This window comes from Rhincodon typus, chromosome 27 (genome assembly GCF_021869965.1).
Source record: "Rhincodon typus isolate 14 chromosome 27, sRhiTyp1.1, whole genome shotgun sequence".
In the NCBI taxonomy this organism is placed as follows: domain Eukaryota; kingdom Metazoa; phylum Chordata; class Chondrichthyes; order Orectolobiformes; family Rhincodontidae; genus Rhincodon; species Rhincodon typus.
In genome coordinates this window covers 27,525,597-27,549,793 of record NC_063358.1, presented here as the reverse complement: position 1 = coordinate 27,549,793, position 24,197 = coordinate 27,525,597, and the positions used below count along the sequence as shown (strand labels likewise).

Below are 24,197 nucleotides of genomic sequence, written 5' to 3'. Positions count from 1 at the left end.
GGTAGCCACTGCTCCTGCTAGTGACCGGTACACTGCACGTGGCACTTCTGCAACCAGAAACCTCAAGCATAGGGAATGCCCAATGGTGGCCACTTAAGTCTGCAAGGACACCTGATTCCTTAAGGCCTCCCACATAGTATTTCTGAAGAAGGGTCTAGAACCGAAACGTCAGCTTTCCTGCTCCTCTGATGCTGCTTGGCCTGCTGTGTTCATCTAGCTCTACAACTTGCTATCCCATATAGAACTGATGCAAGTTCCCCACTGGCTCTCTGACCATTGGGCATGCCCCTGTTGTCCTGACAAAATCCATGCTCCTAACAGTCTGTGCTCCTACACACATCCTATAGATGACTTGGAGCTGGGGACCACGTGTAGGGTGTCAAAGTTTGCAGATGACACTAAGATGAGTGGCAAAGCAAAGTGTGCAGAGGACTGTGAAACTTTGCAGAGGAACATAGATACATTGAGTGAGTGGGCAAAGGTCTGGCAGATGGAATACAATGTAAATAAATGTGAAGTCATACATTTTGGTAGGAGTAATAGTAAAAAGGATTATTACTTGAATGGTAAAAAGTTGCAGCATGCTGCTATGCAGAGGGACCTGGGTGTCCTTGTGCATGAATCACAGAAGGTAGGTCTGCAGGTACAACAAGTAATTAGGAAGGCAAATGGGATTTTGTCCTTCATTGCTAAAGGGATTGAAATAAAAAGCAGAGAGGTTATGTTGCAGCTGTACAAGGTGCTGGTGAGGCCACACCTAGAGTACTGTGTGCAGTTTTGGTCTCCTTACTTGAGAAAGGATGTACTGGCACTGGAGGGGATGCAAAGGAGGTTCAACTAGGTTGATTCCGGAGTTGACGGGGTTGGCTTATGAGGAGAGACTGAGTAGATTGGGATTATATTCATTGGAATTCAGAAGATTGAGGGGGGATCTTATAGAAACATATAAAATTATGAAGGGAATAGATAAGATAGAAGTAGAGAGGATGTTTCCACTAGCAGGTGAAGCTAGGACAAGAGGGCATAGCCTCAAGATTAGAGGGAGCAGATTTAGGACTGAACTGAGAAGGAATTTCTTCACCCAGAGGGTTGTTAATCTATGGAATTCCTTGCCCAGTGAAGTAGTTGATGCTACTTCAGTAAACACTTCTAAAAAAAAAAAAAAAATATATTTTTTGAACAATAAAGGAATTAAGGGATATGGTGAGAACGCAGGTAAGTGGATCTGAGTCCACGAAAGGATCAGTCATGATCTTATTGAATGGCGGAGCAGGCTCGAAGGGCCAGACGCCTACTCCTGCTCCTAGTTCTTGTGTTCTTGTGTACCCCTCACAGGCTTATAGATCTTTATAGAACAGGGGGTCCACTCAGTTCATTGTATCCATGCTGGTCTACAAAGATCCAACTTCACTAGTTCTATTTTTCAGTTCTTGACCTAAAGACAAGGAGACTGTGGCAATTAAAACAAATACCTAAATACTGCTTAAATGTTATGCGAGTTTCTGACTCAACCACCCTTTCAAGCAGTGTGTTTCTGACTCCCACTCTCAGTGAAAAAAAAAAAACTATGTTCTCAACTATCCTCTTAGATTTAATGTAACAGGTAGAAAACTATGTCCCCTGGTTACTGAACCATCTAATGGATAAACTGCCTGTCAATCCACCCTGTCTATGCCCCTCAAACTTACACGGCTCTATCAAGTCCCCTCTTAACCATCACTGCTCCAAAGAAAACAACTCCAGCCTATCCAATTTTCCTCATCTCTCAGACCTTCCATTCAGGCAGCAACCTGGTAAATGTCTTCTGCACCTTCTCTAGAAGAATGGAGGGTGGGGGGTGTGGGGGGGTTCAGTTAGTTGACTTAGCTGGATGGTTGGTTTGTGGTGCAGAATGCAGTGCATTGGTTAAATTCCAGCTGAGGTCGCCATGAAAGACTTTCCTTTTCACTCCCTTCCCTTTCATAAGTTAGTGCTAAGATGCCGCCCTGAACCACTGAAGTCCATGATACTGTAGGTAAACTAACAATGCCAATAGCGGGGGAAGGAATTCCAGGATTTTGACCCAGTAACACTGAAGGAACAGCAGTATATTTCCAAGTCAGGATGATGAGTGACTTGGAGGTAGTGGTGTTCCAGTATATCTGGTGCCCTCGTCTTTCTAGATGAAATTGGTTGTGATGACTCTCAGGTGAAACCACCACCAGTTGTCTCTCTCTAATGAGAGTGCAGCCCTATGGTCCTCTGGGAACAAATCAACTTTACCTTATCTAATGGAATCACATCTTTCCCATAGTGTAGTGACTAGATCTGCACACAGCATTCCAGTTGTGGTCTAACTACTGTTTTATACAGTCCCAACATAACATCGTTGCTCTTATTTTTCATACCTCACCTAAAAGAGGCAAGTATTCCATATACCTACACAACCATTTTATCTACCACCTTCTGAGATCTATGGATTTGATCATCAAGGCCCGTTGATCTTCAGAACTTTCCAGAGTCCTAAGATTCATAGTGTAATCCCTTGATTTGTTAGCCCTCCCAAGTGCATTAACTCTATTTCCCCATGCTGAATTCTATTTGTCACTGTTTTGTTCAGCTGACCAGTCCATTGATACCCACCTGCTATTGAAGGCTATTCTCCTCACTATGTACCACTCCACCAAGTTTTGTGTCATTAACAACTGTCTTGATCATGCTCCCTATACATGCCTAAATCATTAATGTTTACCTTCCAAAGCCATGACCAATTTCATCGAGAAAGACAAGGGCACCAGATATACGGGAACTGCATTGCCCCTCCAAGTCACTCATCATCCTGACTTGGAAATATACCGCTGTTCCTTCAGTGTCACTGGGTCAAATTCCTGGAATTCCCTCTCTAATGGCATTGTGAGTTTACCTATAGTACCATAGACTTCAGTGGTTCAAGGCAGCATCTTAGCACCACCTTTTCAAGGACAGCTAGGGATGGGCAATAAATGTTGGCCCAGACAGCAATGCCACATCCCATGAATGAATTTTTTTATAAACTCAAAATTAGCAAGGGTCTCCAGCACAGAGCCCTGCAGAACCTGACTGGAAACAGATTTCCAGTCACAGAAATATCCCTCTACCGCCACCCTCTCCTTGATGCCTCTTGGCTGATCTTGGATCCTCTACCATGAATCCCATACAGCTTTTACTTTCTTGACCAGTCTGAGGGACTTGACTATTATTCAGTCATCATTACATTATGCTTGCAAACACTGGGCAAGATGAAGATTGGGGTTGACAGTGAGAAGAGTTCACTGTTTATCATCATATGAAAATTGGCAACAAGGTATTGGATACATAGGGTGCCCACAATGAAATAGCACAATTTTTATTGTTGATAAAGGAGTGGGAGTAGTAAAACTTTTCACTCCCCAACACGGCATTTTAAAAATCAGAGGGTTTGCCTCATCCCTGCCCATTCTCTCCATCCAAACACACCAATATACAACAAACAAAGAGAATGCAGGAGAAATTCAGCAAGTCTGGCAGCATCTGTGAAGAGAAAAACAGTGAACATTTCGAGTCCAGTACGAGTCTTTTCAGAGCCACCATTAGACACCTATTGACATTATCAGTTACATGACATGTCAAGGACTGCTACTTGACACTACAAAATAGGTTGAGGGGACAAGACAGAATGTTTACCATGGTGAGAGTCACGAAGTGAAGTGTGATTATAGCACAAAAGTGTCAATAATATAGCACTTCCTGAGCTTTATTCCCACAATGACACAATGGACCAGAATTTACATCATCTGAACCCCACTGAAATCTAGTCCACTCTCTACACTGATTTGGCCAAAGGTGATTTTAGAGCAAAAGTGATTCAGAATCTCACCAGTGTATTAATTTAAAAACTTGCATGTGACAAACTGAAATCACCACAGACTCACACAAATACTAGAGACTAAAAAACTTGAAGAATAGAGAGAGTATATTTTCCATGTCCCTTTCTTTACTTGATATTGTGAAAATAAGAGAGTTTAAAGTTATCAAACTATTATGTATGTACATTAAATACAGCCATTTTAAAAATACATAGTTGTAAAACATTTTCACTTACAAACATAATGAAATACCATTTAAAAAAGCATTTAAGGACACAGAACATTTAACTTTGAGAAATTTTGAATAATGATCACCATAAGGTTAAAAATAAACCAGAGAGAATTAAAATAATAAACAAGTAAAAGGACAACCTACTTCCCAGGATGAGAAAGCTGACAGATCTAAATGAGCTCCAGCATGAGTCAGGGCGCTGCTTGTTTCTTTCTGTCAAGAGAAATGACAATTATATTAATTCAGTCAAAATAAATAATTCACATATAAGTATTATCAACATGGACATACTATTTCATGCAATATTTTGAGATTTGGTGACATAGCTCAAACCACCAGATTTACGCTTACCCCAATCAAGTAATCTCTTCACAGCGCAGAGGTTTGACACGATAGCTACACTCAGAATCACATTTAAGTTATAGAGTAGAAAATGCTTTTAATCTGCATTATAGTCCAGTGTTCAATTGTGTGAAAACGTTTTGAGCAGTCTCATCATTAACTGCTGAAATTCCAGGGTTCCTCGTATGCGAATCATTCAGATCTGGGTGAAGTTTTAACTTTTCTTCCTCCTCATTATATAAAGGCCACTACTTCATTATATACAGTCTAGTGATTTGTCACATTACTAACATCTGTTTCTAGGCTAAAGTAAAAGCAGATTTCTTTCCCTTAGGACATTAGTAAAGCAGATGGATTTTTATGACAATCTAGTGATTATAGGGATGCCACTGGGCAGCTTTTTACTTTTGATTTTTACCAAATTCAAATGTCACCCTCTACCATGATGGAACCTGAACGCACGTCACCAGGATATTAACATAGGGCTCAGGATTACTTAGTCCAGTGATGTTACCACTCCATTGGGCAAAAGTTGGAAACACATACCAACAGATTAAAGAACAGCTTCTTCCTTGCCGTTATCAGACTTCTGAACAGACCTCTAATATACAAGAGTTGATTTTTCTCTGCACCTTCTGTGTAGCTGTAACACGATATTCTGCATTCTGTTCTATTACCCTGATGTTCTTATGTAAGGTATGATTTGTCTGGTTAGCATGCAATACAATACTTTTCACTGTATCTTGGTACATGTCTCAACAATAAATAAAATCATAATCCCCTGCTTGCCATATTTATCTTGCTGATTTTGTGGTTAGAAACTCAATGAGATGCTCTTAGTGAACGTTCACACTATAATTCCCCTGAGACCTTTGTGGAGTACAACAGACAACAGATAGTGCTGTCTTGGTTATATCCTAGGGGCTGGAGAGCACCCTGAACTTGGGAGAAAGAAAAAGAGAGAAGAGAAAAATAAAGAGAAAAACAAAGTGAGAAGAAGAAAAGGTACAAAGAGAAATTCTACTGTTAAAAAAAACCTCAGTATCAATTCAAAACTCTTTCTAGCAATTCTATAATGCTCCTAGAACCGGATCTTTTTATAACTATTTTATTTGATTCTACTATTTTCTTATATCGTGCCCCACCTCGACCTAAAAATGGAATATTTGGCCCTCAGCATCTTAACAACTCCCACTCAGAACACAAAATAGACATAATGTAGTGTACAGAATGTACAAGAAAGAAATATGTTTTCTTGTATGCTACCACCTTTGTTAAACAAACAAAATTGCAAATACTAAGCAGTAGAGTGAGGTATTAGGAACTGCAGATGCTGGAGAATCTGAGATAACAAGGTGTAGAGCTGGATGAACAAAAGAAGGGTCAAGACCTGAAACATCAGCTTTCCTGCTCCTCTGATGCTGCTTGGCCTGCTGTGTTCATCCAGCTCTATACCTTGTTATCTTATATAAGCAGTAGAGTGGTGCTTTTCTGTAGTTTTAACTGTCAGATGCAAAAGATTGGTAGAGATTGGCTTCACAATGGTCTAGGAATATTGAAAATCACTCTATAATTTTGGAATAGGAGGAGAAGGAGAGAGGCCAAACCAAGTGAAAGAGCCGCTGAATATAAATATTCCAAAGTTATGGTGGTCAAGAAGTTAGTTAGTTTATTTTGACAAACATGTTTACTCCAATATATTATTACACTAGAATAATTAACACATTACATACTGGCCAGCCAGGAAAGGTGCCGTTTTCCCATTTTTTCTCAAAGTCAATTTGTATTTTTCCAAAGAGCTCATTCTGATCCAATAAAGGCTTCACACGGTCAGTATAATCCTGGAGGTAGTCCAACAACATTTCCAGATACCTAGAGGAATCAAAATATCCAGAGGAATTTAACTTTCCAGTCATGCACTTTCAAGAACAATAACTCCATAGTAAATAGTGAAAAAGGTAGTGATTCACATTTGACCCAGTTAAAGCAAACCAAAGCATTGACAAAAAAAATGTATTTGTGACTCAAAAGCCTAAATGATGTGAAATGAGAAGTTGTAGCCCTTGGATTTCATTTTTGCGGTAGTTTCTCCTGAATACATAACATTTTTCTTTAATCCATCCATGGGTATTTTAGTTTTTTTTCAAAGACTTTCTTAATTAGAAACCTTTCATAAATTGTGCTCACTCCAGTTTTATCTCTCATTTTCTGCATTACCATGTGACTTGATAGCTGAGAAACTGCAAACTATTTGCAGAACACATGAAACAATGACAAAGCGGCAAATTGGTGTTCACATTCAAAATAAATAAAATTTTAGTGCAAAAATTAGACTAATTAAGCCAAGTGAAAACAGAAATATATCAAAATTCAACATCACTACCAGATAAATTATTCAAATTTTAAATTTCACAACTGCATTGATATAATGTAAAAAGTAGCAGCAGTTGGCCATACAGTCTCACAGCCTGTACCATCATTTAATTAGACTATTATTTTCATGTTCTTGGCCTTAACTCCAGTTTTCCACTTGATCCCCTAATTCTTGTTTGCTCCATAGTCCAAGAAACTGGCTCAGTTTACAATATTTATTATGTCCCAGCCTCCACAGCTCTCTAGGTAATTCATTTTAAGAGATCTATGACATGGAAGAATCTTCTCTTCATCCCCGTCTTAAATGGATGAGTTTCTTATTCTCAGCTACAAATCCTAGTTTGTGATTCTTCCTTCAGGGCAAATATCCTCAACCAAGTCTGTAGGACCAAAAGAACAGGAGTAGACTATTCGGCCACTTAAGCATAATCGGCCATTCAACAGAATCGTGACTGATCTGACATTCCTTGCGTCCATTTTCCAGCGTTTCCCCAACAACCCTCGATTCTCTTGCTGATCAAGAATCTATCTCAGCCTTAAATATACACAGGACACTGCCCTCATAGCTCTCTGAGGCTAATGACTCTCAACACTCAGAGAAGAAATTCCTCATCTCAGTCTTAAGTTGGTGCCCCTTCGAACTGATACCGTACACTAGACTCTCCCATGAGGGAAAACATCCCCTCAGCATTTACCCTGTCAAACCCCTAAGAATCCTATATGTTTCAATCTGATCACCTCTCATTCTTTCTAAACTCCAGTGAGTAGAGTCGCAACCTCTTTAGCCTTTGCTCTCAAGACAATCCCTGCATACTAAGGATTATCCTAGTGAACTTTCTCTGAACTGCCTCCAATGAAATGATATTTTTCTTTAAATAAGGGGACCAAAATTGTACACAGTACTCCAGATGTGGATTCACCAGTAACTTGTACAGTTGCAGTAAGACTTCTCTACTCTTACTCCAAATCCCTTGAAATAAAGGCCAACATGCCATTAATCTTCCTGATAACCTGCTGCACCTGTGTGCTAGCCTCCTGTGTTTCATATACAAGTTCCCCCCAGTCCCTTTGTGTTGCAGCTTATTTAGTTTTTTCTCCATTTAAATAATATTCCTTTGTTCTCCCTTCCAAAATTAGCAATTTCATATTTTTCCACATTATGATCTATATGCCAACTAATGCCCACTTAATTAACTTATCAATATTTCTCTGTAAACTGTTTGTATCCCTCTTGCAAACTGCCTTTCCACCTATTTTTGTGTCATCTGCAAATTTGGTTACAGCACATTTACTTTCTTCCACCGAGTCATTAATATGTATTGTAAAAAGTTGTGGTCTCAGCAATGATCCCTGTGGAACCGCACTGTAATGGTTATCAACCTGAAAAGAATGCCTTCAGGACTCTTAATTCTGGCCACAGAGAACAGTATCTATTCCCCTGTTTACTGCCTTCTGGATGTTATATTTTTTTCAATTCTTGTGAATGCCAACGAACACAGGCCCAAATTACTCAAATCTTTCTTCAGAAGACAACCTTTTTATTCCAGGAATCAACCTGATGAAGCTTCTCTGAACTACCGACATAGCATGTATATCTCTCCTAAATAAAGAGCCCTTCAGATGTGCTCCAACCAGCACTTTCTTCAATTTTATTCCATCCTTCATGCAAAACAAAGGCATTCCATTTGGCTTCCTAATTACATGCGGTACACTAACTTTGCGTGTTTCATATACAAAGACACCCAGTATTTTTTGTATTGCAGCATCTATTTAAGTAATACACCACTTTTCTATTCTCCTGACCAAAGTGGATAACTTCGTATTTTCCTATATTATGTGCCATCTGCCAAATTTCTTCACACTCAATTTACCTATCTGCACCCCTTTCCAGTTTGTGTGCCCTCAAGATTTGCTTTTCCAATATTTGTATAGGCAGCAAATTTGACTAGAATGATTCCTTCATTCAAATGAATAAAAGGTTGTAAACAATTGAGACCATAGCGTTGATGACTGTGGCACTCCACTAGCTATCTGGCCAGTTCAATAAATATATCCACCATTAGCTTCTTATTTTCAGTGATAAAATACCATTCTGTGTTTTCCAGCATCTCATATTACTCCTAATCACCCTTTTCCTAAAATAATTGTAACAGTGTTCACTCATTTGGTTATCACCATTTGTGACTTCAGGACACTTCTAATCACTTTATATCCAACCAAGTACTGTTGAAGCATTATCACTGGAATTATGTAGGAAATGTGACAAAGAGATTGTACACAGCAAGCTTCCATAGATGGCAACAGGATAATGGTTTTTGTGTTATTTTATGAGTGATAAATATTAGCCAGGACACTAGGGATTTATCTTCTGCTTCTCTTTGAAATAGTGCCACCAGTATTTTTATTTCCACCCAAGACAGCAGATGGACTTGTGGTTTAATATATCAGCTCAAAGGGGGCACACACTCAGTACAACTATCACTTAGATTTTTGTTCTCAGTGGAACATGAGTCCAGTGTTTGGGTTGCAAATTCCAAAAGGGTCCACACTCCGGCTGGTGAAGTATGATCTGTATTTTGCATATAACAAACATCTAAATTGACAAGCCATCGGATTTGATCAGCCAATCACTATGATGTATGGCTCACAAAACTGGCATCACACTGGCGTTAAAATTCATACACAAAGTTGTTTAATTGTTACTGGGCATCTTTTGAACAGATTTTGTTGCACACAGACTACAATGAACCAGCCTGTGCTTGCAAAATTTGAAGGAAACACAGTTGCATGATTGTTCCACAAATAGTAGCTGCAAGAGACCACAGTTTAACTAATAACAAATTTAAGATAATCAGTTGAATTTGTAGTTGGTTTTATACATATTTTTCATACAGTCCCATCTTCATTACTTTTCTCCCTGTCAATTTTCAACAGGTGAGGCAAATTAAAAACAGATAAAATTCTGTACAGTTAACTCACATGTAGGATAGAACATTTGAAATTAAAAGTAAAATTAAATTTTTGAATGCAAGAATACTTGTGTGAGCTAACTAACTTATAACTTTTCTGCAAAGCTGTATTAACTCAAATGGCAAGCACAACCCTGTTGTAACTACATCAGTCTGCAAGGTCAGGATAAAACCATCTAAAATTAAACAATTGGACTTACAGGAGAAGAAAACCCAATGATTCTAACAGCCAAGTACTTAAAATTGTTACCCATTAATAACTTGGTTATTTAAAATTGCTTGCTGAAAACAGCTTTTGACATACAGCAAGAATGATGAGCAGCAGCCAACCGAGAAGGCATTTTCAGTCTGAACAGTAAGGGACCAATATACACATGAAAAGTATTTTCACTTACCGTTTATACTCTGCATTTTTTCTCTCTTTTGGAATATCAAAAAGTTGGTCAAATGTAATCAAGTAGGTAATATAATCACATTTCTGTAAAAACAAAAAACTTGTTGTAAAATCCGCTGGAATTTTATAATCCATATACAAATTCAGACAAGAAACAGCTAGAATTAGAATAGAAAAGTTTCTAGACACTAAAATGATTAAGGAATGTGAACTGGAGTATGGTGTTGAGATAGATGATCAAACATGACCATACTGAATGGGAGAGCAGGCTCGATGGGCCAAATGGCCCATTTCATGGTGCAAATACTAGTCTTCAAACCAACAGTACATGAGGTGCCAGCTGTACCCCAAGAAGCATTTCTTTCAGTTAATTATTGACAGGAGGATCACACATGCTTTGATCAAAATTCAAAAGGAGAGACACCTATGGCCCAGTTGCAGGAATAATACATTGGCTTGTCATCATTATTTACTGAAATTTTCATACCACTGCAGAATGTCATAACATTTGGATTAGTTCGTTACCCAACCACTTTACATTCCAGTAAAATTCATCTTTGCAGATATAATAAGCTCTTGTGTCTTATCTTCGCACAAACGAAAGACGAGAGACATTGACTTCAATACGAATATACTTTATTACTTCAAATAGGCACTTTAGTCAAAATTAATGTTTCATCATTGAACAAAATAATCCACAGACATGCGACTACCTGCCACCAGAGGGAACATTACACAAATTTATATATTACGGTGTATAAATTGTAGTCTTGGACAATGATACACCTCCACAGAATAAATGCACTAAACAAATTCAAACAAATTTAAATGAATCCATTGAATCAGTCAACCTATGGCTGGTTCAAAAGTATCATTCCATATCTCTATTTAACATAATTTATGTGAAGTGATAGTTATTAAGTCTAGAAGAAAATGAGTACTTTAATATAATAAATAGGGATCCAATTGATAATCATTTGCATTATTTATCATTTTCCATTATCTTAACACTACAGACACCTCCCAATCATTTTAGAAGTGAAAAGCAACCAGGTGGATGTGAACTGGCAATGCTGAATATCTATCTCATTTCTGTTTTTGGGACACCTTTACTTTCAGTTGGCATCTTTCTCTATAACATTAGTGATTAACATGCTGGAGAATTGCAGGATTACACCACTATAGAAACAAGGAAGAGCTCCAAGATGTTCAGACCACTGCATCGTCCCTAGCTTTACTGAACTTCTAGACAGCCAACTTTCTTTCTTTGCATTGTGACTAACCTCTGAACCTTTCAGGTTGATGTATTTGAGATAACAGTCATGAAGGTCGAGATAACGTCCATATCCTTCCTCATCTGTGAACTCCACTAGATCTATAAGAAACAAATGGATTTAATTTTCATCTGCACGTATTTCAATCACAAGCCAGAGCAAGTCATAGAATCATACAGTCATACAGCATGGAAAAAAAACCTTTTGGTCCAATTAGTCCACGCTGACCATGTTCTCAAACTAAATTGGTCGCACCTGCCTGTGTTTGGCCCATATCCCTCCAAACTTTTCCTATTCATGTACTCATCCAAATGTCTTTTAAACGCTGTAACTGCACCTGCATTCACCACTTCCTCTGGCAGTTCATTCCACACATGAACCACTCTGTGTAAGAAGTTGCCCCTTAAGTCATTTTTAAAACTTTCTCCTCTGATCTTCAAAAATTGCCGCCTAGTTTTGAACTCCACCACTTTAGGGAAAAATAACCACTGCAATTCACCTTATCTATGCCTCTTATGATTTTATAAACCTCTACGGTCACCCCGCAACCTCCTATGCTCCAGTGGAAAAAGCCCCCAGCCTATCCAGCGCATTTTTATAACTCAAACTCTCCATTCCCAGCAACATCCTAGTAAATCTTTTCCGAACCTTCTCCAGTTTAATAATATCCTTCCAAAGCAGGGCAACCAGAATTGCGCACAGTAGTCCAGAAAGGGCATCACCAAAATTTTGCACAACCTCAACATGACATCTCAACCTCTTTACTCAAAGATCTGAGGAATGAAGGCAAGCGTGCTAAATGCTTTCTTAACTACCCTGTCTACCTCTGACACAAATTTCAAAGCATTATGTGCCTGAACCCCTAGGTCTCTCTGTTCTGCAACACTACCAAGGGCCCTACCATTAATTCTATAAGTCCTGCCCTTGTCTGTTTTACGAAAAGGAAATATCCTGCATTTAACCAAATTAAACTCCATCTGCCACTCCTCAGCCCATTGACTCAATTGACCAAAATCTCTTTGTAATCTTAGCTAACTTTCTTCACTGTCCACTATGTCACCAATTTTGAGGTCATCCACAAACTTACTAACCATGCCTTTTATATTCTCATCCAAATCACTTACATAAATACAAACAAAAGCAGACCCAGTATCAACCCATGTGAAACACCTCTGGTCACAGGCCTCCACCACCACTCTCTGTCTCCTACTATAAAAGTCAATTGTGTATCCAACTGGCAAGCTCACCCTGAATTCCATGTGATCTAACATTACTAATTAAGCTACAATGCGGAACCTTACCAAAGGCTATACAGAAGTCCAAGCAAACAACATCTACTGCTCTGCCCACTTCAATCTTTTTGGTTACTTCCACAAAAAACTCAATCAAGTTTGTGAGATAGGATTTCCCTCACACAAAATCATGCTGACTATCCTTAAACATTCCTTGCCTCTCCAAATGCATATCAATCCTATCTTTCAGGATCACCTCCAACAACTTACCAACACTCATGTCAGATTCACAGGTGTATAGTTCCCAGGCTTCCCCTTATAGCCTTTCTTAAATAAAGGCACAACATTAGCCACCTGCCAGTGCTCCAGAATCTTACCCATGGTTACAGACGATACAAATATTTTTGCTGGGAGCCCCGCTTTTTCCTAACTTCCCACAACATCCTGGGATACACTTGATCAGGTCCCGGAGATTTATCTAACTTTACTTTTTCTAAAACCTCTAGCTCTTCCTCTTCTGTAATGTGAACTGTTTTCAAAATTTCAACATTTATTTCCGAGTTCTCTAACGTCCATTTCTTTCTCCACAGTAAAAACTGATATGAAATATTCACTTAATATCTCTCCCATCTTCTGAGGTTCAAGACAAAGACCAATAGTGAGAAAATTGTATTAGTCAGTGGCATAACGGAAATACATAAAAGCAGTTGTGGAATATTGACAGAACTCAAATAGATCTATTTGTTGCCAGAGGGATATCATGATGCAAAAAAATACTGCTTGTGAACAGAAGAAAACATTATCCCAATGCTAAAATGCATTTTCATGCCACTGACAGTTTACATTAGAGGCATTCACACCCAACTCAGTAAACTGTGTAATATTCACGTGTGGTATAATTAACCAAGATATCCGAACTTAATAAATATATTTTACAGCATCTCAACTGAGACCAGATACATCCTGTAGAAATGACCTGTCATTTGGAAACTGAAGGTGCTCATGGCATTTGCATGTGTCAATGCGGTTGTTTAGTAGGGTTACGTCATATCTTTTGTTGTTGTAGCAGCAATAAATACTAAATGCAGTTGCCAGCATTTACACAAACATTAAAAAGATTATAATAAGTTAGAAGAAAACCTTCAAACTTGAATCAATAGAAATGCTATGCTTGGTTTTAATAACATATTATGTATCACTTATTGATTTAGTAATTATACATTTAATGCAACTGTACATTTAGAACAGATTGGTTACAGTCTACTGGGTCAAATACATTTCCAAATTTGATCTGCTGTTGAATTAAGGTTACCCAATGATAATAACAGTGCATTTTTTTCAGAAAAAGCAGAAAAGGTTAAAAAATTTATGCAGACTTACTCTGTGCCTCCTCACTTGGATTATCCCTGGTCTTCATTAACTCCTCAAATTCTACTGACATCGGAATACTTATCTAGAAGAGGAGAAAGGACAAAAGTGAACGACACTTCAAAACAGTTTAATTTGAACTTTCTTCAAATATCCAGATGATAAATATTAACCTTAAAGAGAACAGAAATGTTTCAATTATTTTAGATCATATCCAATTTACCAGCTACCAGTAAGTAATAGTGAACTGCAAATTGTAGGACATGTAGGTTATGGGGCAAGTGCAGGAGCAAAGCAATAAGGAAATAAACATGACCATATTATCTCCCATTGCGGAAGCATTTTGTTTATATCAGACTTAAATGTTTAGATTCAGGACGTAGGACCACTTAATTAAAAATTCAGTTAAACTTTGTTTTAACCGGCACCTTATGATACAGCACTCTTGATAAACTGGCAGAAATTATATACCCAAAGTTTACTGTATTATCGTGACCTCAGAGTAGTCAGTTGAGGGTGTGAGCGAGAAGGCTCTCTGTTGGTAAGTTTTTTTAAATGCAAAGTTCCATTACTGTTTAAATGATCTATGCTGTAAATAAAGTATAACAGTGATGTGTATGCCCTCTGCATTATGTTTTTTACATTACATTACTTGGTGTGTTTTTACATTGACTATGTGGACCTCTTGATCAACCGGAATGTTTGATCAACAGGTACACTCCTGGTCTCATGGGTGCCAGTTAATTAAACGTTTGCTGTATTAGTTTTACACTGGAACACAGGTTTTGCAGATTCCACATTACTGAGACTCTAGCTTTTTATGATTGATATCAATGATTTAGATGAGGGGAGTATAGTAGCTAAATCTGCTAATGACACAAAGGTAGGTAGAAAGCATGTTGTGTCGAGGACATAAGGAGGATGCAGATATGCTGAGTGAATGGGCAAAAGCCAGGCAGATGAATTATGTGGGAAAATGTGAAGATTTCTCTTTAGCAGGAAGAATTTTAAAAAAGCAGAATATTACTTCAATGGAAAGCAGCTGTAGATACCAAGTTGAAGAGAAATCTAGACATTCCAGCTCAAGATTCACAAAACAGGAGTATGTAGCTACAGCAAGTGATTAAGAAGGTTAATGGAATGCTATCCTTTAGTACAGTAGAAACTGAAAAAAAAAGTCAGGGTGTATGCTTCTCTTATACAAGGCATTGGTCTGATCATGTTTTGAATACTGCGTAGTTTTCATCGTCTTACTTAAGGAAGAACTTACATATGTTGGAAGTGGTTCAAGCAGGTTGATTAGATTCATCCTTGGGTGCGTAGATCTTCTGGGCTTGTCTGCACCAGAGCTTAGAAAAGTGAGAGTAACTTGATTGAGGTATACAAGATCCTGAACTATCTCAACAAGTTGGGCATGGAGAGGGTGTTTCTCCTTGTGGGTGAATCCAGAATTAGGGGTCATGGTTTAAAAATTAGGGGGGCAACCTTTTAGGATAGAAATGAAGAGAAGTTTTTTTTTCTGTCAGGGTTGAGAGACATTGGAACTTTCTGCCTCAGAAAGCAATGGGGGCAGGGCCATTGAATACTTTTAAGGTGGAGGCAGATAAATTATTGTTGAACAAGGGAATCAAAAGTTTATCACGGTACATGATAAATTTGCAATTCGAGACACAAACACATCAGCAATGATTTTACTGAATGGCAGAGCAGGTTTGAGAGGCTAAAAGGCTTACTTCTGCTCCTAATTCACATGCACCACTTCCATGAGTATTGTAAGCTATTAGGAGATCTTTAGGAAATTAGGAATCTATTAGGAAATCAAAAAACATTAATTTTTTTAAATCTCCAGGCAGTTCATGAAAAACTCAGTAAGCAAGCTTTTCCGAAATCCAACATGCTGTCTGTGTCTCCATATTATTTAAATAAATATCCCAAATGTGTGCAATTTAATCTATGGGTGAAATCATTTAAGTGGAAAGAATTATTAAAAAAAAGTATCATGCTGTTTGTCGCAATTGTATTCAGACATTTCATACAAGTGTCAGGATACAATGCTTCATGTCTGTGGGGATACCAACCTCATTTGGGTGTTTTCTGTGGAATTCTTTGATCATCTTCAGCCGATTGTAGAATTCTCCGAATTCATTTGGTCCTGAAATGGCATTTAACTCATCCTTTCGCATACTGTCAGCAAAATAAAGCCATAACAATGTGAAGAACTGCATTAGGCAACAGGTTACAGTCAAAACAGATAGCAGCAACAAAATAAATAAATCTTCAAGATAACGAATGTTCTCAAGCAGAAAACACATGCAGTCAAAGGACAGCTATAGGATGAATATATGCTGAATATTCATCAATATCATAAGAAAATATCTTAGTGCGTTTGCATTTTCAAAAGCTGTAACTGAGTTATGTTACTGAAGGTGGAAGCACCCTTGCTGGTTAAGGTACAAGGAGTATTTCTGGACAGGAATAGGTTTTTGATATTAGGTGGCAACACAGTGAAAACTTCACAAGAAAGAAGCATCATAATTATAATTGCTTCGTTACCCTGTCATCATGCAATTAAAATGCAATATGACATTTTACACGTTTCATTAAGCATTATATTGTTCTAAAATGCTCAGTTGCATATATTTGACAGTAAATACAAAACTTGTTACTATCTGAAATAAAATCAATAACAACACATACCTATCTTTATCTTCATACAAGTCTCTTAGATTTCCTGCCACTTCCATGTACCTCTGGAAGATAAATTAAGGCATCTCAAAACCTAATCCATTTAATACTGCTACAGGTGAACAGAAGACAGTAATCAGCATTTACAAGCTTCAAAATGCAGAATATTCCACACTCACTTGACTAAGTTCTTCCAGATAAATAACACCAAAAATTGCTGTTCATTCCAGCACAACTTGTAACAATCACTGTAGAACAATTGACATTCCAGCAACAGTCTCACAACTTTAGCAACCTCAAAAGCAAAAGTGCACTGGAATTGAAGACTGGGTGTTCACAAATCAGAATAATTCAGCTCTACCAGAAAATATCTCTTAAGAGAAAGATTTTTACTTGCTGTTTGGTGAGGACATTATTTGAGTGAACTTTACAAACAGAACACCCTTGTTCAAGAAGAATGTATAGGTTCAAGGTTTTCTAGTGTAAAAGCGAAATTTTTAAAAGAGTGAATTTTTTGCCAAAATTTAGGCACTGACTTTTACACAAGTAACATTTGGCAGTTTGAAATCCATCCTCTCACATTGCCTTGCTATCAGTATTGCCAGTACTGAACTTTTCTTTAAAATTACATCATTGTCTTTTGTCACAAAAATTGTTTCTTTTCATAAACCTGCCACACCATCCAGGACTGCCTTTGAAATCTTTAGTTGTTCCAGGGTAATGATTTGGATAAACTGTGAGCCCATTCTGGCACTGTTCCTTAATGTGTTTTGCAACTTTCCTTCTGCTACCACTGCTCGGGTTACCTCTGTTCGTACATGTACGCTGAGGCACTCGCCTCAGCTGTGTCAAGAACTTCCTTCAATCTCTAGCACTCCTATATTTTGAATTTCCAGTTGCTTTGTAATTACTAACCTGGGATGCAATTTCAATGACTTAAAAGTCTGATCTGGGCTGCCTATCTACTGCCCCTCTTGATGTCATATTGTCATAAAGGTGGGGACTGGCAGAAACTTAACCCACGCCAGTGAAATGGTATCTATGACAATACATGGTGACATGCGCAGACACTGGGATTGGAACAGCCACCTTCAAAACTATGCTTTGCTATGATTCTATGAACAACTAAGTTTACATTAAGGCATGTTTGAGTTTGGCAGTGAGCAGAATTCCAAGAATTAAGCGATGAGGAAGACCCACCAGCGTTGTACTTCCTGGAATTTAAAAGTTTAAGGGTCACTTAATCAGAACGTTTAGCATACTGAAAGGAACCATAGTGGAAACAGACGCTTCGGTCCAACTCGTCCATGCCAACCAGATATCCTAAATTAATCCATTCCCATTTGTAGACAGAGATAAGCTCGTTTCTGCTGGTTGAGTTGAAGCTAGGACCTAGCCAAAGTTATAGCCAGGTGTTTCAAAATGAAAGTTAGGAAACACTTTAAAACACAACAGTTGATAAGGTTCGGAACTCTCACAAACACAAGTTGCAGCAAGGTTAATTGCTATAATTGTTTACATCACAGATCAGTCACTACTGACTTTTTGAACAAGCCCAAATGCCCTATCCTAAATCCACGTCTGCACTGAGTTAACAGATTTCACTAGAACAGCACAGAAGGTCGGGACTGAGACAGCATGGCATTGAGTTTCTGATCCTGATAATTATCAATACATCCAATTGTAAATGTGCATGAATATCTTCAATCTTGATCCTTCAACAGCACCTTCCAAACCCACAAACTCTACCACCTGGGAAAACAAGGGCAGCAAATATATAGAAATACCATCACCTACAAGTTTGACTCCAAGTCGTATATTTTCCTGACTTGGAACTATATTGTCATTCCTTCATTGTTGCTGGGTTTAAATCCTAGAACTGCCATTCTAACAGCAGTGTGGGTGTACACACTCATTACAGATTGCAGCAGTTAAAGAATGCAGCTCACTACCACATTCTGAGGGGCAAATACAGATAGGGAAATAAATACTGGCCTAGCCAACAACACCTACATTTATAAACAAAATAAAATTGAACAGCCTCCCAATATCCCCACACTGCAGCATTATCAATGCACGATAAAATGAATTCAGTTTGAGGATAAAGGAAAACTGATTGCCAATCTGAATTACCATATAGATCATTACATAGGATAAACGTCTGCCTATTTAACAGATCTGATGCACAATTCAGAGCCACAACTAATGTACACATTTGATCTAAACAACAGATATTAATCCAAGCAAGAGTAAATATAAGTAGTCCTAGAATCACAACCAAGCTCAAACACCAGGCTACAATGAGTTTACTTACATCAAGCACTGCTCTGGCCCGATGATCGGAATTGATTTGGTCCCGAAGCTGGAAAACAAGTTTTAAAAGTTAATATGCTTTAAAACAACCAAACTATTTGAAAGTTTAATCGTGGTCTCACTAATTAAAACTGATTTCCATCAGCACCTACACCACTTGTTAGACCTACAAAGGAAGCCTAGAACAATGGTAAACATTTCTCGCTTCATCAGAAAAACATTAAGAAAACTGACCAGAGAAAATCTTCACTGAACATTGGACACAGGCAGCGCAATCCATAACTGAAGTGTATGCTTGTGTGGACAGATGTCCTGGCTATATTCTAAAGATGGCTCAGGGTACACAGATACTTCCAACTCAACTTCAAGAGATTCACTCCAGAGCTTACTTTGAGTTTGAAGGGCCTGTTAACAATGGTAGCTTCAACACCCAACTTTAACCTACAATGAGCATTGAATGTAGTGAAGGGAAATCAGAAAATGGAGGTAATAATCAGCAGATCAATTAATATTACTGCAAAATTAAGACAATTTAACATATTTCAGGCATGGTACTATTGTCAGAATATTCACAACTAAAACATGAAATAGTGAGTTCAAAATGGATGATAATGGAATAGTTTAGGATAGATGGGCTTCAGATTGGTTTCACAGGTCGGCGCAACATCGAGGGCCGAAGGGCCTGTACTGCGCTGTAATGTTCTATGTTCTATGTTCAAAAGAGAACTGTGGTGCATCTCCAGCACTGTTTGGTTTTGCTTCATATTTCCATATGCTGTGGGATTTTCATTCCTTTTGTGTTTGGGATGTGCCCTGGATCAAATGTAGTTCAATGTTTTACAGAGAAGATTCTCAATAAAGATCATGTTGGTTTGGAAATTTTCAAACTCGTATTCCAAAAATGAAAACTTGGACAATAGGGACATGAATTCAGGAATGACACTGAGTCCAACCAATCAACCAAAGATTTTAAACACCTGAATAAAACAAAGAACTGCTAAAAATCTGAAAAAAAAAGCTGGAAAAACTCAGTTGGTCTCGCAGCATTGATAGACAGAGAAATAGTCACAACTTTGAGTCCAGTGACTGTTCTTCAGAACTTCTCTCCACAAAGATAAATCGCTGGAAAAGCTCAGCAGGTCTGGCAGCATCTATGAAGAAAAAACTAGAGTTAACGTTTCAGTCTGGTGACCCTTCCAATTCTGAGGAAGGGTCACCAGACCCTAAACATTAACTCTGACTTTTTTCTTCACAGATGCTGCCAGACCTGCTGAACTTTTCCAGCAACTTCTGTTTTTGTTCCTGATTTACAGGTCTGCAGTTCTTTCGGTTCTCTCCGCAGATGCTGCAAGACCTGCTGAGTTCCTCCAGCAATTCCTGTTTATTTCTTTGAAGCACTTGGCCTGGATCCCCTCCATTACAACACCCATTTCAGGCCGGGTTGGATAGATTTCTGATCAGCACGAGAAAAGGGGTTTATCGGGTAAGGCTGGAAAATGGACTGTCAGCTGACGATCTCACAGAGTGATGGAGCAGATTACTGCAGATGCTGGAGTACTGAAAACAAGTGCTGGTGATCGAGGAGTCATCTGGACACGAAACGTTAGCTTGCTGTCTCTCTCTCTCTCTCTCACTCACACACACACTCCGCGGATGCTGCCTGACCCACACTGATCGCCAGCTTTTGTTGTGTTCATTGAGTGATGGGGTGGATTCGAGGGGTTGAATGGCCTTATTCCGCTGATACTTTTCACGGTCTAACGGTCTCAGTTGCCCGAATTAAAAACTATGAACTTTTCTGTGTACGGCCCCGGGGTGGTGGTTTCCTACAGCGAGGCTGAAGGGCCCGGCCTCCCGGGGGGGGGGGGGGGGAGGCGGGAACCTGAACACACCCCCCTCCCCCTTTCCCCCGCTCACCGTGGATTTCTTCACCATCATCTCCTTCACCATCACATCCATCAGCCGCTCCTTCTCCTCATGGTAACGGCGCTGCTGCTCCAGGATAGTCTCCATGGCGGCGGGACACGACGACCGTCCCTGAAACTGACGGACCCGCTCCCGGATTGGACAGACCGCCGGACGTGACGTCAACTGCCTTCCGGAATTCGCGGTGTTCACGTTCCTGCCTCCGCCGTCAGCGACCGCCGGAGAAACGCTTCATTTCTGCCAATTTATTTTATTGGTGCGTTCATTTATTTGTGTTTTTACGCCGATTTGTTTCCCTTGTTGGAAGTGTACCCCATCATTTTCATGATTTCTATTTCTTCTTCAGCAAATAAAATAAGTTGCTGTGGGAAACCCATCTGGGTCCATCAGCTTTGTCCAAAGGGAGAGCAGTTCCCACCTCAGTTAGATTCACACAATCCTCAACATGTTTCATAACTAAGTTACACAGGAGTGTTCAAGGAAACATGTTACTATTTCATGTTGATGTTTCTGCGAGTTTTATCCTGGTTTGCTCACAGCACAGTCCATGGAGACTGGAGTGTTGACTGTTAATGAAATATCTGCAGTAACTTGGTGAATATTTGGAACATTCTTTGTTGCAATCAGGTTCGTTCACAACTCCTACCTCCATGCAGTACATCAGTGACTGTGATTATGCTTTTTGCTCTCATTGTTCAGAGCTCACCCAGGACTTTGTCCCACATAGAGTTATAGAGATATATAGCACGGAAACAGACCCTTCAGTCTAACTCGTCCATGCCGGCCAGATATCCTAAATTAATCTAATCCCATTTGCCAGTATTTGGCCCTTATTTCTCTAAACACTTCCTATTCATATACTGTCCAGATGCCTTTTAAATGTCGTAATTGTACCTGCCTCCACCATTTCCTCTGGCAGCTCATTCCATTGATGCAGCACCCATGGTAAAACTACCCCTCAGATCCTGTTTAAATCTTTGCCCTCTCACCTTAAAACTATGCCCTCTAGTTTTGCATGACCCCTCTCCCCCCACCCCAGGAAACAACCTTGGCTATTCACCCTATCCAGGCCCCTCATGATTTTGTAAACCTCTATATGGTCACCCCTTAGTCTCCACCGCTCCAGGGAAAAGAGCCCAGCCCCCGCTTATTTCAACCTCTCTCTGTAACTCAAACCCCCCAGTCCATGCAATATCCTTGTAAATATTTTTTACACCCCCTCAAGTTTAACAAAATCATTCCGCCTAAACAGGTGATCGGAATTGTATGCAGTATTCCAAAAGTGGCCTCACCAATGTCCTGTACAGCTGCTGGATGACATCCCAACTCATACACTAAATGCTCTGACCAATGAAAGCAAGCATACAAAATGTTTTCTTCACTACCCTGTCCACCTGCAACTCCACTTTGAAGGAACAATGCTCCTACTACACCCCTAGGTCTCTTTGTTCAGCAAGACTCCCCAGGGTCCTACCATTAACTGTATATGTCATGTCCCAGTTTTGCATATCAATGGTCTGACCTTCTCAAAATAGCACTGTGCCATAGTACAGAGTACACTATAGCTTTTTTTTGTTTATCCAATGTGTATACGTACCTTCCCTGCTCAGGTGCGTCGGTGGTGGGGGAGTCAAAGTTTGGACCAGCTGTGGCAGCAGCTAACCACGCCCACACACCATTATGGCCTTGTCAGCACCTGCACCACTCCAGCTCTGGTAGCCTATGTAACCACCAGACCCACTCCCCTACCAATGTACGATATGGCAAATCTACCCATCTATTAGTACGCTGTAGTGTGTGTACTGCACACACACAGAGGTCAGTTGAATTGCTTCATAAGTGATAATGTGTTTTCCTATTTTGAATGGACTAACTCTCAGAGCCAGTCACACTTGACAAGTGAATTATTAATGGTCAATTTATCATTAACATGACACACCCGGGCAATGAGTCAGCTATTGGTTAAAGCTCTGCTGTTTAACTTCTAGTCACAGTCGAAATAGTCCAAGACCATTTGCAGTAAATCTTAAAAACAAACCCTGACCCAATGAGGAGTAAACTGATCTGAATCCCATCTCACGTCCATTGCAAAACACTTGCCCAAACCCTCAATGAAATTCAAACACCATCAATCACATCACAACCTACCAGAATCCCAGCCAATCACAGTCCTCTTGGCTTTTATGGAATGTTTAAAGAGGTTTGAATTTGATTGGGTGACATTGCGTTGGATGTGATATCACCATATGGTAATGCCTGAAGATGATGGAAATTGCAGGTTCTTTCCCCTCAGACAAGGTTGTGAATTGTGATGTTTTGGTATTGCATAGATTCCAGACCAGGCATGTAGTGCACCTTCAAGAGTTACACAGCATCACATCATTCAAATATGTGATGTCCCAGTACCTACCTCACCTCAAGTTACCTCTGTGTCATGGAGTTAATGTTGTATGTTCAGCCAATTTGTTATCTGTATATCATATGCAATAATATCAGAAAATACAGAACCTGTGTAATATATAACCTGTGTTTATAATATTACAGCTATGTAAATAATAAATATTGTGAATAAACTTCAATACATCTGTCCCAATAAGAACCCAATCTTTGTGGTATACATAATCTGAGCTAAATTACGGGGCAGCTGTCAGATCATATCACAATGGCACTGGTGTTTGACCCAGGAAACAACAACAATGAAACCAAGTTGTATAAAATTATGCGTTTCAGTTCAAACTTATTTAAAAAGCTTGCAGTTTTTTTTTGCAGCTCCCCAAATCATGCTGCCCAAGGCAAGCACCTAGTTTACCCTGTGGCTGTCCCAACCCCGCTCCTTAGCCAGCTTTTTGGCAGCAATAGTTCCAAAGTTTGACTGCACTTTGAGAGAAGAATTGCTTCCCAATCTGTCTATTTTTACTTTTTAAGTGGCGTCAGATTTTTATTACACCAGTTACTTTAATTTTTGTTTTGTGTCTGTTGTCAATGATTTCTTCTGTCATTGTACCTTAACATCAAATGTAAGAGTGCACTTCAACATAACTCAAAATCTGTGTGTAATGTTAATTTTAATTTGCATGATTTTAATATTAAGGATGAATACAATTTCCTTCAATTTGGAAAGTATTTCTAAACAAAGAAATACAGGAGTCAGAGATAGTAAGAACTACCGATGCTGGAGTCAGAGATAACACAGTGTGGAGCTGGAGGAACACAGCAGGACGGGCAG

The 24,197-nt window shown here is 39.1% G+C and overlaps 1 protein-coding gene across 1 annotated transcript in view; it reads right to left on the bottom strand.

Annotated features, from left to right (window-relative positions):
* Window positions 1-21,158, bottom strand: part of sf3a3 (splicing factor 3a, subunit 3) — a 38,943-nt gene extending 17,785 nt beyond the window's left edge. The window contains exons 1-9 of the mRNA XM_020534392.2: window positions 20,963-21,158; window positions 19,047-19,094; window positions 16,745-16,797; window positions 16,126-16,231; window positions 14,060-14,132; window positions 11,457-11,548; window positions 10,175-10,257; window positions 6,171-6,309; window positions 4,240-4,308 (exon numbers count right to left, since the gene is read on the bottom strand). Of these exons, the coding sequence (XP_020389981.1) occupies window positions 4,240-4,308; window positions 6,171-6,309; window positions 10,175-10,257; window positions 11,457-11,548; window positions 14,060-14,132; window positions 16,126-16,231; window positions 16,745-16,797; window positions 19,047-19,094; window positions 20,963-21,058 (759 nt within the window). The 5' untranslated portion in view covers window positions 21,059-21,158. The remainder of the gene's footprint in view (window positions 1-4,239; window positions 4,309-6,170; window positions 6,310-10,174; window positions 10,258-11,456; window positions 11,549-14,059; window positions 14,133-16,125; window positions 16,232-16,744; window positions 16,798-19,046; window positions 19,095-20,962) is intronic.
* Window positions 21,159-24,197: the final 3,039 nt, after the last annotated feature.